Source organism: Anguilla anguilla, chromosome 1 (assembly GCF_013347855.1).
Source record: "Anguilla anguilla isolate fAngAng1 chromosome 1, fAngAng1.pri, whole genome shotgun sequence".
In the NCBI taxonomy this organism is placed as follows: domain Eukaryota; kingdom Metazoa; phylum Chordata; class Actinopteri; order Anguilliformes; family Anguillidae; genus Anguilla; species Anguilla anguilla.
In genome coordinates this window covers 39,317,954-39,334,967 of record NC_049201.1, presented here as the reverse complement: position 1 = coordinate 39,334,967, position 17,014 = coordinate 39,317,954, and the positions used below count along the sequence as shown (strand labels likewise).

The following is a 17,014-nucleotide window of genomic DNA, read 5'->3' as shown; positions in this document are numbered from 1 at the left end:
AAATGACATGTTAAAAAAAACACCAAAATTTGGATCAATTCTGGGATGCAGCTGAAAAAATATTTCCCAGTTTCACGCAGAAGGCCGACTACAACACTACTTGCCAGTTGTTACAGATTCTGATGCTGAGAGTACGGACAGGTTTTAACACATGAAAACATGTCCATGAGAGAAGAGACAACAAACCGATTGAAAAAAAATAGAAATAGAAAATTTACAGTGCTGGACATTTTCCTCTCCTTAAATGTGTGACATTAACAGCTGGCCCTGTTTTTATTTGCATATCCCAGCTGCACACAGCTTGCTTTATTTTCTCACCTCGCACTGTTGCTTCGCTGTGGAGATTGATCATTTTAAATAAAAAAATCCCACCTACTCAGAGAGAAACTGAGTTCTTTATTTCCGCAGTCTAATGCTCTACACTACAGTTTTGACGTGATAAGCGCCAACAAACATAAACATTGCGCTGCTATTCTTCTTATTTTCCTGATTAAGTGGTAACTCAGTAAATGATTAATGAGATGACTGTTACAATTAATTGAATAACTGTTTGACTTGTGTCGTGAAAATGGAGAAATGAATTAAGTGCTGAAATCATACCTGAAATTGTCTCTGGGCTCAAGGTGGGAGTATTCTTGAAAAACACGCCCACCTTTCATACATTTCTCTTTAAGTGTGTATGGCATTGCTCATCTACCACAAAGCAAGATGTTCATCTTTCTGTTGCTCAGCAATCTAGTCAGCGTTCATGGTTCATGGTAGCGCGTTGTAACTGCTTGAAGTTGTAACTTGTTCGAAGTTGTTCCTTTTTGAGAGATCTCTAAAGACTAAAGCCAGGATGGTCCCAGGAAAGCCAGGGCGTGCCCCTTGCCTGCACTCTCTCCTGCGCCATTCATCTTGTTTGATTTGTGAGCACCTGTAAGACCCTCTTTGGTAATCATTTCAAAAGGACAGTCGGCAAACACACAGTCGGGTCTGTTTTCACCGGGTGGAAAATATGTGGCTTTCAGAGCGTCTGAATGGCCCCAGCCCGGGTGGGAGGAGTGGAGGGGGGGTGAGGAGTGGGCACTGCTGAGGTCATCCCCAGCGGCCCCTGCTCGGAACCACCTGTGTTTGCTCTCCAGCTCGGCTCCAGGTGATCACCTGACACCCCCTCAGAATGCTACCAATGCAGTTAATCATTACTGCGCCATTTTCTTTTTCCCATTTTGCATTCACGGTTTTTGGCTCAGTTCTCTCCATTTTATTATGGCTTCCAAATAAAGGCTGGCATGCGTAGCTGAGTGCGCCGGTCTTCTGTTGGAACGGGGGAAGCAGATGTGAAAGTGTGTTCTTCAGGAAGCATATGAATCGCTTTGTATCCAACATTGCTCAGTGCTTTGTGCAGCTCTGAAGTCCAAGCGTAAATATGCTCAGCATTTGTGTTTAACACATGTTTAACAGGATTAAATGAGGAATTTTCTGGGGTTTTTTTTACAATCCTGGAATAGCAGATAATATACAATGGTGAAGCATTGTGTCACGATATCTTAACACAAATATTGTTTATATATCCTTGGTTTGGACACTCTCTCTCTCAGTAATTTGATGTCTGTTTATTTGCCAGATTTATCATCAACCTTCTTTTCCCCCCAATGCATTTTCAGTTATAATATAATATTTAATATTATATATTAATATTTAATATTTTCTGTAATGTACTCTGTAAGAAACACTGCAAAAATGCTGGCTTTAGGAGCCTAATATTACTATAAGCCAATTACTACAGGACTGCAGTCATGAGCATTTTCATAGTAGTGATCTTTTATTAGCATTCTGTGTTGTAATTGATTTGCTTCTAATAGTCTGATTACATTACATTACAGGCATTTAGCAGACCCTCTTATCCAGAGGGACTTACACAACTCTGAACCACTGAATCTTTTATCTGTCCTGATTTTTAGGCTATTCTGATTATTGCTGTACATATTTGCTCTGGTAATAAAGTAATAGTCCACGATTCATTACTGGCTGGCAAAGAGCTGCTTGGATTGAAAAACATTTTTTAAAATGAATAATCTTAGGTTGGACATGATCTTCAGTCTAATTTGCCATAAACCTGATGTAAATATGTCTGATTAAGGGGCAAAGCTAATTAATTTGTCTGCTGTGTTCATAATTCTGCTCTGCTCTTCTGAGAACAGCACATGTGCACTCAAGCTGGGTATACCTGAAAACAGTGTGACAGCCCATTTAAAACAGGCAGTAAAAATAAAGATAGATTAGCCATGCTTATCAATGAATTGCCCTGCCAGACTGGTCTAGAGGTTTTATATTGGCGTGAGAGCTCGCCCTGCATCTGTCAGTATTATATCGTAATTAACAGCCGTCTGTTTGTGGTGGGGATTCTTATCCTGCTATCTGAGGTGCTCGTCCCTGTCTCATTCTTTAGCCAGTAGAACATTAACGTGGGGGCGGTACCTGTTGCCGCAGCAACTGTAGCACGCACTGTGTTTCCAGGTGAAGCAATGGCTGCTTGGGGTTTGTGACTGTACGTTCATGGAAGCACATCAACAGAGAACCTCTGGACAGAGTTATTGGGGGAAAATATAAGTTTATTGCCAATGTTAGACATTTTCATTAAAAATATGCACATATATTCCATATATTCCAGTGTGTGTGCTCATTTAATTGAGGCACCACACCACTGCTATCTGAATAGGACGGTGTATTAATTCATTGGTTGTGTGATAGTCCATTGCACAGTTACAATTTACCTCAGGACTGCAGACTAATAATTATGAGAGAATGTTTACTCTAATGTTGACACTAAAACCTCTTGCCACATTCACTTTTTAAATAATCTCTAAATCCATTATTTGTAAGTAGTTTTTTTTCAGTATTTGTATTCCATACTCCATGACTCTCATGCTTTCATTGATACAATTGTTTGATTCAAAGCGTAAAAAATCTGAGTGTAGGAGTGAGTGCTTTAAGTGCAGAATGGAAGGGTGGAGCGCACTGTCTGCGTTTGTGTTGGCGCATCGTGAGGGACACCTCACTTCCCGCGTCAGCGCTAAAGTGCGGGAGGAGTGCTGGGCTAGCGGATTAAACCGAAAGAGCACACATGGTTCCCTCTCCGGTCAGAGTTTGGAAACACCCGACCGCAGCAGCCTTCTGCACTTTGGACCCTCTGTTACTTTCAGGGGAAAAGGGGCTTTTGGAAAAGGGCAGCGCCTGTCTTTCTAAGAGCAAGGGGTTAACAGCGCTCCACTTTGTCAACTTCATTTTGCTAATATGATGATGAATGCTGATAAGTGCATGTGATTAAAAGGGAACGGGCTTTGAAGCTCTCCCTACCTCCCTGTTGGAGAAAAGTACATATTGATTTAAGAGGTTAACCTCTTTTTGATGTTCTCCTTGACTTGGGAGGCTCGCTCACCGGTAGTTGGGCTGATACCCAGGAACCAGGGCACGCCGCAGGTAATCGGAAGGGGATGGGGTTTGTATCATTTGCGTATTTATCGAATCATCCCGAGAATGGTTGGGTATAAGGGGCAGGTTGAGGGTGATGACCGTGCTAAATGCTTGAATTTAGGCCAGAGGCGAAGCTTGCATGCTTTATTGCTCTGAGCCACTTAGGGCCGTGGCGAAGCCCAGGTGATTTGTGTAATTATAAAAATGCAAGGCAGCATCGTCTTCACTGGTGGCAGAGTTGCAGCGTGTGTCTCATTCGACCGTTTACACATTTATTAAACAAAATAAATCGGATTTAGCTGATATTATCTGAACATTTTCCCAGCAGCACTTATTTGTTATCTGAAGGACTTGTGTGAGTTGAAAGAGTAACATCACAGCATTGATTATCAGTGCCTGAGCCCTATATGAATAAAGGAGATGGTGAAAAGGGAGATATGGTGGAGCATGCTGTTGTCATGCTAATGAAAAATAGTTTGGCATCAGATTTTATTTGGATAGTGCACATCGGCAATATTTGACAGAAGCAAAAACAGTGATAATGTCACCCTGACATCAGAGACTGTTTGCAGTCTGCCCGTGCAGTATGCAGTCTGCCTGTGCAGTATGTAGTATGCCCTTGCAGTATGCAGTCTGCTCATGTGGTATGCAGTCTGCCCGTGCAGTATGCAGTCTGCTAATGCAGCATGCAGTTTGCCCATGTAGTATGCAGTCTGCCCATGCAGTATGCAGTCTGCTAATGCAGCATGCAGTTTGCCCATGTAGTATGCAGTCTGCCCATGCAGTATGCAGTCTGCTAATGCAGCATGCAGTTTGCCCATGTAGTATGCAGTCTGCCCATGCAGTATGCAGTCTGCTCATGCAGTTTGTAGTATGCCCATGCAATATGCAGTCTGCTCATGCAGTGTGCAGTGTGCAGGAGTAGACTGCACTCTCGTGCTGTTGCAGAAGCAGAGAGGAAAGAAGTGGCCACTTGCGTTTGGAGAAGAGCACATTCTTTAATGCACACTTTCAAATTGCAAAAGGAGGTTGCAGCAATCAGATCAGGCAGAAAGTGCAATTTGCATGTCCAAATATGGAGTTAGAAAATTGTTTTTAAAATGTCTGATGTGTAAGTTCCCAGGACAATTAGGAATGGGTAAAGAATTCACTTTGCAAAATTAAGTGTTGCAATCCAGCTTTTGAATTAAAGTGGTGAATATGTACACTTCTGAGGTCCTCAGCACTAAAATGATATATGGATATATGAAGTATTCTTATTTTGAACCCTGCCAGCCTGTACTGTGAGCCTGCAGTGCTGAAGATGAGCTGTGCTGTATATCCATAACTCCACCTGACAGAAAGGGTAGTTATTTTTTATTATCACCTTTTCTCTTTCCTCTTCCCCTTTTTATGTTTTTTTTTTTTAAAGGCAGCCATGTTCAGCTACAACATTCAACTGACAACACACACACACACACACATACACATGATCAAATCATTTCAGACTTTGATTAGACCCCACACATGGGCTCTTAATTACTTACTGATTAAATATCTGAATTATTGGTCTTGTGAAAGAGCTGCAATGTGCTTCCATTATTTAGACTGTATTTAGTACCCTTATCTGGAGCGACTTGCATTCCTCACATTTTATACATATCACCCATTTTGTTGCCACTTGTTGTTTTACTGTAGCAATTAGGCTTTAGGACTTTGCTCTAGGGTCCAATGGAAGGGCCTGACCTGGGGCTCAACCCCCAGCCTTCTGGTTAGTAGCTTGGTCAGTAGCATCGCTGGCATATGGAGGAACATTATGGTGATGAGCAATTCAGGTGTGGACCTGCGCTGTCTGTTTAGATATGAACTATTTGCCTCCTCTTCTATTTTCTATTGGAGGAATACATATTCTGAAGTAATCACTAATTAACCAGGTCTCCTGTCAAGTGGACTGTACCATTTTACCTCAGTTGTATTTTGATTCAGTCGTTTATTTTTTGCTGTTGCCAACAAGACTACTTTGGCAAAGTATTTTCTCATGAATTTCCTATGTTTTTTTATATTTCTGAGAAGGTCCCTTTGAAATACAAACCATTTTTGAAAGAAGTCCTGCCAAAAAAGGCAGCATCAAACAAAAGACATAACATAATTTAAACAATACTAGTATTATGCTACCCCCCCCCCCCCTTTCTCCCCAATTTTGAATAGCTGCAGTCATTGTGACAGCCTCTGACATCATGCCGCAGTTTGCAGTTCACAAGTCAAGCTCGCACAGTCATGAACCGGAGGAAGAACCTTTTTGTGTGGCTTAACTGGCGGACCTGTGGGTGCCCAATCAACCAGCAGGGGTTGCTGAGGCATTATGAAGCCCTTCCCTGGCCCTGGCCGACTGAAACTGTGGAATCCCTGGGCGATGCTAGAGTCAATTGTGCATGACACTGTTGGACTGTTGGCCAGTCATCACTGGATGGTTCCAGGTTTAACCCTTTCACACAGATGCCAAATCTGGCCAATCCTATCCCATTTAGGGGGTATTCTATTTAAGGCTTTATAGCTCCAGATGTGAGCACCACAGAGACTTGTAAAATGGGTTAATTGAAGGAAGAAACTTGTACCATATGCAATGCTGACTTAGTTTATATTCATAATTTATGCAGAAATAAAATGCCGCAATTGCAATTATCTTGGCTAAAATGCAAAAATGGCATTTCTTCTCCTTTGATTTGAAATGAAATACTGAAACATTGGGTATACAAAACAAGTAAAACTATATATATGTGTATATATATATATGTCCAGGTTCATAACCATAATTCCTTTTCCAGAAGTGTGCACAGTCTTGAGTGTGATATGTGGAACTACTAAAGTTCTATGAAACAAAAAGTAGGCAGTGTACCCTGGAGTCCCTTAATGTCTCCACATCTATCCATAATGTCAAAATTGTGCATTGCTGTAAATCATATCATAATCATACATTTAACTACAAATCAACTGTTTTGACTCATGCAACTCAGTTTTGCATCATTTTCAAGTGGGAATTACCATCTTTTTATCAGTATGGGGATCTAAGATATCCAGGTATCCAAAAACATGTCCAAAACTGAATAAAACTTTTTTTTCATTGTAAAGCATATAAATTTGCCCCTTACGATGGTTATTTGAAACATTGGTATCACATTGAAAAATAATGCAAAAACCTTGTAACACACCGTGGTACACATACATATATATGTAATCATTCTCTCTTGTATGTTTTTCTGTACCCTACAGTATGTAATCTTTTGTTTCATGGGGTTGGGATGACATTTTACAAATGTTACTATTTATGATCACTCCAAGGGAAATTTTATGTTCATCTAGCGCATATCAGCACACGATAAATTTGAATGAATATTTTCAGTGTCCTGAGTGACATGTATAATCCTTGGAGATACTAATACCCCACATTATGTATAGTAATATTACAATAAAATAGTATTCCACCATCACAAAATGTTACTAGCTTCACGGTAAACTGGTGCATGAAGCATAATACATGACTGAGCCACCTATGAACGCTTATACTACAGTATGTGAAATGCCCACATTAGAGAATAGTGCAAAACTCTTGAAAGACACACAATTTCATTGTGAGTGGTATGAATTTGAATAAAGCAGGCCGCTACAAGCCTCTGTGCTAACACAGCCCAGGGTACGCTCACAATGTCCCTATACTGACCTATTGGTTAGCCCCCAATACAAATATGCTGAGCATTATTAGCAAAGGCTAACAGTTGTTTCTTACGACTAATGTGAATATAGCAATATCAAAATTTGACACAATGTAAATAATTGAAATGGTACAAGCAGTAATGCTACATCTTCACCATGTTCGTATGTATCCTGGCTAGACTTTGTGCATCTTCCTCCTCTTCTGGCCCACTCCCCATATCCATGTCAAAGCATAGCGAGAATATGCTTTTAGCCATTCTGATGACTTGGCAAAATGAATAAAATCTCCAAATAATCAAAGGAAAAATACAGTTACACCTCACCGAGTGCTTGTATATTACTGTGTAATGTTACGGTTGAAACTCATGAAACTCTGTTTGGCTGGGCTCTTAATCATTGGTATGAAATTACAGTGAAATGTGCCATTGGAAAGCTTATACAGTAATCTACTGGATGAGACTAAATATTATAAATGAACTAGAATGAACTGAAAAGAGTTACAGAGGCATAAAATGCAAGTGAGTTATTGCGTGTGGCCAATATAAATGTCTCCCCGGCTTTCTATTTGTGTCCTTATTTCTTAAACAGATTGTTTAAGACAATAAATGACTGCTGAATCTTGAAAGGGACATCTGTACATGTAAAACGAATGGTAAGATTGTACAGTTTTTCCGTATTTAGATATTGATAGTAGAATTAGGTGGTATAATTCTACAAAAATTCCTCTTGTTTATTTTTCTGTTCAGTGAGCAGCATTTTTCGCCGCTGTATTGGCATACCTTCAATCAACATCTCATCAACAGTTTGGAAAAAAGTCATTTCTCCATTACAGAGAAAGGATCAGGCATTTTAATTCAGCCAGTGTCATAAGGGTGACCGTTAAATGGATATGCAGATGAAATGAGGAAATTGAAGGCGCTACACCATATGAACAACAGGAGCACAGGACTGAAACAGCCAGCTGTACAGTATATGCCAGCAAGCTGAAGAACAACTGCTGAAATAACAACAATAATGAAATAATTACAATATCGATGCTAAATAAGTTGGTAACAATGTGTTTAAAATCTTTAAAACATTTTAAATTGACTTTATCACATATGAATTCCATCTATATTTATGTTTGCACTTACCGTTCAGGTTCCTCATACACACAAACGCTTAATAACATTGAACATATACAGTATGGGGCTTGTGTGCCTTCCTGGACCAGGGCCAGGATTCAAACCCTAAACCTTCCAAACTTGAGTGGATTAGTTTACTCAGTTCTATTTTGTATTCAAGCACAAACCTTACAGCTTAAAGCAGACTATTATATCCCATTATACTGCAGATTGTGTTTTATTTTGCCTTTATATCAAGAAAACAATTCTCAGAGGACATGGGAGGGGAAAAAAATATTTGTAAGGAAACATGGGCAAAAATTCTATGTGTAAATACCGCCATGAAATTTAACAATTTGAGACATTTGTTTGGTTACCAGCAGCTTCAAAATGCAACAGTCACATTGTTCTTATTTGCGTGTGGCATCCGTTTACTCTTATTTTGGTGTCACCATTTTTTATTTATAACATATGGAGTGACTTCAAGATGTATGTTTTATATGTAGGGAAAAATGCAAACATTTCTGTCGGAAGTGTAGCTGCACTACGCTGTTGAAACCGCAGAGGGTTCATCAACTACGGGAAAAGCTTCAGGATGTGGTACGGACACGGCGACAGGTGACGGTTGAATACCCCGCCCAGATACCGAGCCTCATGATGAGCGCTGCTTCTCCTTTTATGTGGAGACTGTTTGCCTAACCTTTTAGCGGGGCCATTCATAGATCCTCCCCCCTCAGCTGGCAGATAAGGAGCGGGCCAGGAGATCGCTGCTGGAAGAAACCACTTTCACATAAACCTGTGCTGTAAATCCTGGTCTGAACAGCAGACACAAAGCATCCCGCCCTCCTAGTGTCCAGTGACCCGCGCGGGGCCCGCCCAGAACTCAAAGCAAGGTTCGGTCGGAGGGGTCCGGACCCCGGCCCCGGCCCCGCTCCGCTCCCGTTCCGGCCGGTCGGCGTGGCGCTCTCTTCGCTCGCTCGCTCGCTCTCTCTCTCTCTCTCTCCCCTCCGCCTCTCCTCTCCTCCCTGTTCATGCAGGATGTAGATGGTGTGAAAGGACAGTGAGGCCGCTTGTCTTGTTGGTTTAGGCTGCTTCCTGCGTGCCCCTCTCTCCCAGCTGTTGAGGAGCGGGGACAGTCAACACATCTGTTTCAACGGCTGGTAATTAGCAGGGGCTTAATTACGGTCCGGGTTTAACTGGCGATCCCCCGCGAGGCCGGTGGCGAGGGGGGGGTTTGTTTACCCAGTGTCCCCTGCAGCCAGGCCCACTTCGCCTTCCACGCCATCTCCCTGAGTAGGTGCTGAGTGGCAAGACAAAGCTCTGAATGGTGTCCTCCGTGCGGTCTCCTCATTGTCACCCCCCCCCCCCCCCCCCCCCTTTGGTGTGCTGCTCCTTTCTCAATGGGGTGAATAAAAATGCCACTGAGGCCTTTTGCTGCAGACAGGGACGGCCGTGTCTTTTGAAAGGGCGTTGGCAGGGCATGCTGAAATGCACAACCACAGGAACACCCCCACAATTAACAGCTTTGTCTGGGAGAATTTAGCTGACACTTAATGTAAGTGCGTTTAACGTGCATGCCAGTTCCACAATGTTAATGAACTGATGAGTCACTTGTAACGGATTTAGAATCGCAGTTCCCGTTGAATTCAGAATTATTACTGCAGGGTCTATAATGCACTTCTCATTGTAAGTCAAGGTTTGAACTGAAGTCATGCAAAAGTGTCGTGCTAAACAAACTTTATATTCTGGAAAAGTTTTTTTAAAAGTCAATGCTGTCAGTAAATATAGCTGCAGGCAGTGATGACGGGGCCAAGCATACATAGCCACAATGAAGTCAGTTAGTTTGCAGTGTACCGAAAGGTATAAAGCAATATACTTTATATTAAAATGTAATTAAACCGAGACTTAATTATGCAGTCAAATAAAAAGAACGCTGAAAAAATGGAATGGCATTACAGCTGAAAAAAGCTGATGCTGATTTAAATGGTGCCAAAATCCATGATATTATTGAAACTTGCGTTTCCTTTCTGTCTTTAATGTAGTCTTTGCAGATACGGAGCGCTATGCTGATTTTAAAAGTCTCTGTAAAACACAGCTCTGGTGGCATTGACGGTACGGCACAAAAAGATGTGTGTGTTCCAGAATGCGCTCGTGTGTGTTTTTGGACCTGGGACCTGGCGGTGCCCTAAAGCCTGGTGTATCTGCTCCCAAACAGGAGGAACTGGAGGCTGTTTCCCGGGAGCGCGACGTGGCCGTGGAGCGCAGTCAGGGCCTGGAGGAAGAGCTCCAGTCGCTGCGAGCGCATTACAGGTGCGTGCGTGGGGTCCGCTGTTCCCGCCCCAGTCCCGTCCCTCGGACACTGGCACCAAAAACCAGAAGCTGTGGGTGCACCGAACGCAGGCTCTTCCACCCTGCATTGTCTTTAGCCATCAAAGGGAACTGAAGCGCCAAATAAATCAATATGCCATCAATTCATTTAATATGGAATATTCATTGTTTTTTTTTTTTTGTTTAGTTGCTGGGAGTTGCATTTAGAATTTTTTATTTATCCTTTTTGAATGAACACTGCATGTGCTTTAATGAGAAATGTGTGTGTGTGTGTGTGTGTGTGCGCATGATTGCTTTCATTAATTAGCAAAGGGTAATACAATTATGATACTCTGTTTAAATTACTTATTAAAGAATTCACTATTTTTATAATATTAGTTTAAAAAGTGTCTAGATATTCGTAATGTAAGTGCACTAGCAGCTGCTACCTTAACCAGTAGAATGGCAGATGAGTAGGTTTTAGTTGTTAATAGCCCAGATATTCGCATATTGAGCTTTAGGAACACACGCTGATGAATGAAATAGATGGAATCAAGGGTGTGACAACAAATAGAGCAACACATACCTTATAGCCAGTTATTCACATAGCTTCCCCATTTCATATGTGCATTTTGGAAATATGCTTACATTTTGGTTTGTAATTGTTCTCATGAATGTGTTCATGAGTAATAAGTGTAATTGAAGAACCATAATTTCATTTTTCCTTCATAAATAATGAAAACAGCCAGGACTTGGTAGTGTCCTCAGACTTTTGGTCTCCACTGTAAATACAGTGAGCTCCATAATGTTTGGGACAAAGCTTTTTTTCTTTTTATTTATTTGGCTCTGTACTCCACAATTTTAGATGAGTTATCAAATGTGGTTAAAGTGCACATTCTCAGCTTTTGTTTAAGGGTATTTCATACCCTTTGGTTTCACCATGTTGAAATTACAGCACTTTTTATACACAGCCCCCCCATTTTAGGACATATAATGTTTGGGACATATTAATATTATGCAAATGAAAGTAGTCATGTTTAGTACTTTGTCACATATCCTTTGCATGCAATGACTGCTTTAAGTCTGTGACCCACAGACATCACCAGGTGCTGAGTATCTTTTCTGGTGATGCTCTGCCAGACCTGTACTGCACTCATCTTCAGCTCCTGATTGTATTGGGGGCCTAGTTGCCTTAAGTTTTCTCTTCAGCATATGAAACGCATGTTCAATTGGATTCAGATCACGTGAATGGCTTAGCCCATCAAGACTTTGGCTTGAAAAACTCCAGTTTTTGGCTTTGAAACTCTTTTGTTGCTCTAGCAGTATATTTGTGATCATTGTATTGCTGAGAGTAAAGTCTCAAAATAACACATTTAAAAAAAAGAAACTTGCAAATTAAGGTCACTGAATGCACACATCACTTGATCCACAAATACAGATTCAGCACTTCACAAGCCAACTTTTTATTTCAGAATGCCTTATTGCAAAAAATACACATGAAAATTGGAAACATTTTTGGTTTTCATATATAAAGTATGAGGTATTTGTGCAAAAGGGAAATATGTATTCACAAATATGTATGTGTTTGTACAAATCTGTGCTCATTCATTTAAATGACAATTTTCAAGACAAAAGCTGAAACATATTTGTTTGTGGATCGTAAAACACGTTTTTGACTCTTATTTATGGATCATGAAACACGCATTTGTGAATAATATTGAGACTAATCTCTCCCCATATTCTAGCTGCTTATCTAATGAAACAATTCAACTTTGACTACCTTCTGGGCTCTCCGTGGCCTAGTAACTGTCTCAGTAGACTGTTGAGTTTCTATCCACGGACAGCCACATCAGTAGTTACTGATACAGATTTTCATGGTGATAGATCTTTTAACCAAATGAGCACGGTGTTGTGCCTCACAGTCTTCCCTCGCAGCGAAAGCGTCCGTGGTGCTAGGCGGGTCATCGTCCTCGCAGTTATTCAAAAAAGGCCAGATAAAGGAGCTGTGAACTCTCTGTCATCCCGCTCCAGAGGACAGAGCCCAGGGGCTGAAACGGGCAAAGCCCTGCGTTGTTTGTTCAGGTCTGGCAGCCAGGAGGTGGGTGTGGTCTGTGGGGGGATTTTTCATGGAATAACGAGATACTGGGTACATTGCACCGGAAAATTCATCATTAGAACTCTGTGAAAACGGCCTCTGTGAAAATGGTTTGTGCCTTTCCCCTTTAATTTCTCTCCACCTTTTTCTGTCTCTGAGGACAGTGCCTCCACCCGTCACACCCTGCTGCAAGTTTAGCCCCTGGGTGGTGGGATGATGGTGGTTTTAAAATTCCATTCTGACCTATGTGGAAATGGTGGGGTCTGTGCACAGCTGGTAGCCGTGGTTGGGATTCAGGGGGTCTGTGCACAGCTGGTAGCCATGGTTGGGATTCAGGGGGTCTGTGCACTGCTGGTAGCCGTGGTTGGGATTCAGGGGGTCTGTGCACAGCTGGTAGCTGTGGTTGGGATTCAGGGGGTCTGTGCACCGCTGGTAGCTGTGGTTGGGATTCAGGGGGTCTGTGCACAGTGGGTAGCCGTGGTTGGGAGTACACAGTTGCTGTGCGTGGGCACTTGTCACATCTTGGTTGTTGGCTCATAGTGTCCAAGTCCCAGCACAAAATTTGTCAACAGAAGCATCATATTCAGACACCAGTATCAGCTGTATCAAGAAGAAAGGCTCACTAAAAAATAATGTCCATTCAAACTGGAATCACTGATGCAACTGAAGGGCCTTGATTTCTTGTGTTTGTGTGTTGTGCGTATTTTGGCAGGTAGTTATATAGCTAAATTAGTACAGAAACCATGATAACTGAAGCGTTGACTCTGTCATTACTCTAAAGTGGTATGCGATGAGTTGATCTCATATATTCACCCAGGTGAGCCATGTCAGGCTAGATTAGACCACAGAACTGCAGTTGGCCCCAGGAACTGGTTTGGTGGCTTACATCCTGTTGTAATGTGAAGCATATCCTCATAAAGGCTGAGCATTTGCATAAATCTGTATTTCTAATTTTTTTCTGTTTGTTTTGAACGATCTGATCTGTTATACTGTATGTTTGTCTATTGCCGCTCGACACGACAGGAGCCATGGGAGTGGAGTTCTCGGGAGTTCCCCCAACCCCCGTCTGGCCTGGCGGTGGGGGCTGAAACTGTGTTTGTTCCCAATTTGCATTGTGTGAGGGAGGCGGTGGAGCCGCGGGCCCCGTCCGCTGGCCTGCGGAGACGGACCTTTGTAGGGAAATGGCGGGCCGAGCCTGACAAAGCGCTGGAGATGGTCCGGCGTGTTTGCTCTCGGGATTCGCCCACCCCCCTCTCCATTGTGCTCGACTTCAGCATCCCAGATACAGATTAAAGCAGAGTGGCCTTCAGCAGAGACGCGCAAGCTGCTGTGACGAAAGGGAGGGAGGAATGGCCACTCGAATAACCCCCCATGTAGGGGGGGGGGTCGTGGTTAAGGAAAAACAATAGAAAAACATTACTGCAAGGCGCGAGTTGTTCTGGTGTGTTTAGATTGGACTGACGGGTTGAGGGGAGATGGTGCTTTGTTTGAGAGTCAGCCAGCACTGGAAGGAATCCAGCCAACTGGGACACATATTAACACCCTATTCCTGCCCTGAAAGACCCTCTTGGGATGGGATATATTCACTGGTGCAAATGGAACCTCACTTTAACACCTTTAACTCAATAGTCATTAGCGCAGTTCGATCTGGGGCTGGACTCTTCTGTTAGCACAGTCTGAGCTGGGACTGGAGTCCCTCCTATTAGCACAGTCTGAACTGGGACTGGAGTCTCCTATTAGCACAGTCTGAGCTGGGACTGGACTCTCCTATTAGCACAGTCTTAGCTGGGACTGGACTCTCCTATTAGCACAGTCTGAGCTGCGACTCGATTCTTCTTATTAGCACAGTCTGAGCTGCGACTCGATTCTTCTTATTAGCACAGTCTGAGCTGCGACTCGATTCTTCTTATTAGCACAGTCTGAGCTGCGACTCGATTCTTCTTATTAGCACAGTCTGAGCTGCGACTCGATTCTTCTTATTAGCACAGTCTGAGCTGCGACTCGATTCTTCTTATTAGCACAGTCTGAGCTGCGACTCGATTCTTCTTATTAGCACAGTCTGAGCTGCGACTCGATTCTTCTTATTAGCACAGTCTGAGCTGCGACTCGATTCTTCTTATTAGCACAGTCTGAGCTGCGACTCGATTCTTCTTATTAGCACAGTCTGAGCTGCGACTCGATTCTTCTTATTAGCACAGTCTGAGTTGCGACTCAAATCTGTTTTTAGCGGAGTTGGAGCTGGGACTGGACTCTCCTGTTAGCACAGTATCGGCTGGGACTGCATCATGCCGTTGTAAACGGCTGCTCCACAGTGATCTGTGTCATTGTTATTTGTCACTCTGTTTCCAAGGAGACGTTTAGCGACATCCACAGTTTACTTTGGACACATGAGCATAAAGGTTTCCAGTTGGTGGGAATGTTAAGGCTGAGTTACCAGAGTTACCTGCAGAAGCCACTCAGTCCAGTGAAAGCATTAGCATACATTGCGCTAACCATGCGCCAAATGGCCGCTTGAGGAAGGCGCTCTCCGCATTCACCCTTTTCTTTTTTTCTTGAGTCCTGCAGAACGAGTGACCAGGGTGTCTGCCATTTTAGGCTGAATTCGAATTTCAGTGACAGGGCTTGGTCTCAATGGGCAGGGCCCCAGTCACCTGAATGAAAAGGCCCTTCCAGTTTGTGCTGCAAAAAGCATCAGCCGCCCTGGTGTGCGAGCTTCGGCGGAGAGCGGGAGAAAGAGGAAGCGCGTGGGTTTGTGACGCACGCCGCTCCTGGAAACCGCCAGCCGCTGCTGTTGGCGCTTACATCACTCAGGTGGGCGGGCGGTGCTGGCAGCGGAGGGAAGAACAGGCTCGTGAAAAACAATGCAGACTCATTTATGCCTGTTCCCTAAAGCAGGCGACACCTTGCAGGCTTGTTTTCGTAGAGCCGGCGTTGCCATAGCAGTAAGCGGACAGGGCGGGGCGGGCGGAGCTGTGGGCTTGCCAGGGCAGGGTGGCGGAGGACGCCCGTCTGTGGCTCCTGCTCTGTGGTGACCGGCCCGTGTTTGCTCAGAGCGCAGCAGATAAGTCTCTATTAAAAGGTTCTTTTACATATTCCTGTGATAGCATGCCTCTGAACCCATTAACCATTAACCAGGGATTTGCTTTTCAGAACTGGAGGGCAGGTTCGTTAGGAGCTCCTTGCTGTCCAGCACCTGCGATTAGCTATCTGATGAACTGAGTTAATGGTTAACTGCAGGTTCGAAATGGCAATCCACTCTGTCCCCATCAGAAGGGCTAGAGAAACCGACAGTCACATACACATATGCACTTATACCCACACGCACACACACACACACACATCCAGGTGAAAAGTCTAAGTGACTGATGAAGCTCATATTTGTGACGCATTGTGGTATTTGTTTCCTTTGATCAAACGCATCATGGTGCCTAGTAGAATGACATACTGACAGAAAAAACCATTGTACATTGTGTAGCTTCAATGACCCAAATTTTAATCCTTACTGGTTCCCCCATCACTTGTACCCCTGAATTTACAGGACCTGGTGCAAGAGTTTTATTGACATTGATCCCTTTCTGTAGAGGTGTGGCGATTCATAGTGGTTATTTTGCTGGGTTTAAAAAAATAATAAAATAAAGCCAATTCCAGCAAGTCAATGTCTTCCACATTGCCTGCTGCCTCTCAGCTCTCTCCTTGGAGGACCACTGCCCTATTTGGTCTCATATTTCACTGATTCGCAGCAGCTGTAATTTAAGTGTATTCAGTGCTCATAGACTGGCCCACAGACACGCCCAGTTCAGGGACATTGATGGTCACGTAAATGAATTTTCACTGCCAAATTTTGTTTTGGTCACTGTGTAAGGGAGAGAGCCTCAAACAGGGAATATGATTACTTCACTACTATCTCATGACAAAAATGCAGTGGACCACAGACGTGCTTATATAACATCATCAGAAATATCTATTAAAGCTTCAGATCACATGTTTGTAAACTTTAGAGTGTGTTTTTTGTATGCATAATCCTCTTAAAAGGCTCAGAAATTTGTTTTTGTTTCTTTGTAGGAAACATGAGTCTCTGGTCAAGAACCATATATTCTACTGTGCTGAAACTTGCACTACAATGGACATTCAAAAATAAAAATAATAAATAAATAATATTTTTAAAAATATTTTCACTGCTAAATGTTTTTCTCACCCAAAATAAAATACTTAAACTTTATTTCTGACCTGCTCTAAGGAGGATATATATGTACATGTTTGCACACACACATGCCGATCGATAGACCAGCAGACAGCCTAGTGAACTTGTACTGGTATCTTGTGCAGGTCTGTGGGCATGTTTGTTTTCATAAATGCTCATTCA

The 17,014-nt window shown here is 42.9% G+C and overlaps 1 protein-coding gene across 7 annotated transcripts in view; it reads left to right on the top strand.

Annotated features, from left to right (window-relative positions):
* Positions 1–17,014, top strand: part of mipol1 (mirror-image polydactyly 1) — a 98,552-nt gene that overhangs the window by 68,643 nt on the left and 12,895 nt on the right. For all 7 annotated transcript variants that reach the window (XM_035431066.1, XM_035431230.1, XM_035431308.1 and 4 more), the window contains one exon: positions 10,465–10,559. In XM_035431066.1, coding sequence (XP_035286957.1) covers positions 10,465–10,559 — 95 coding nt within the window. The remainder of the gene's footprint in view (positions 1–10,464; positions 10,560–17,014) is intronic.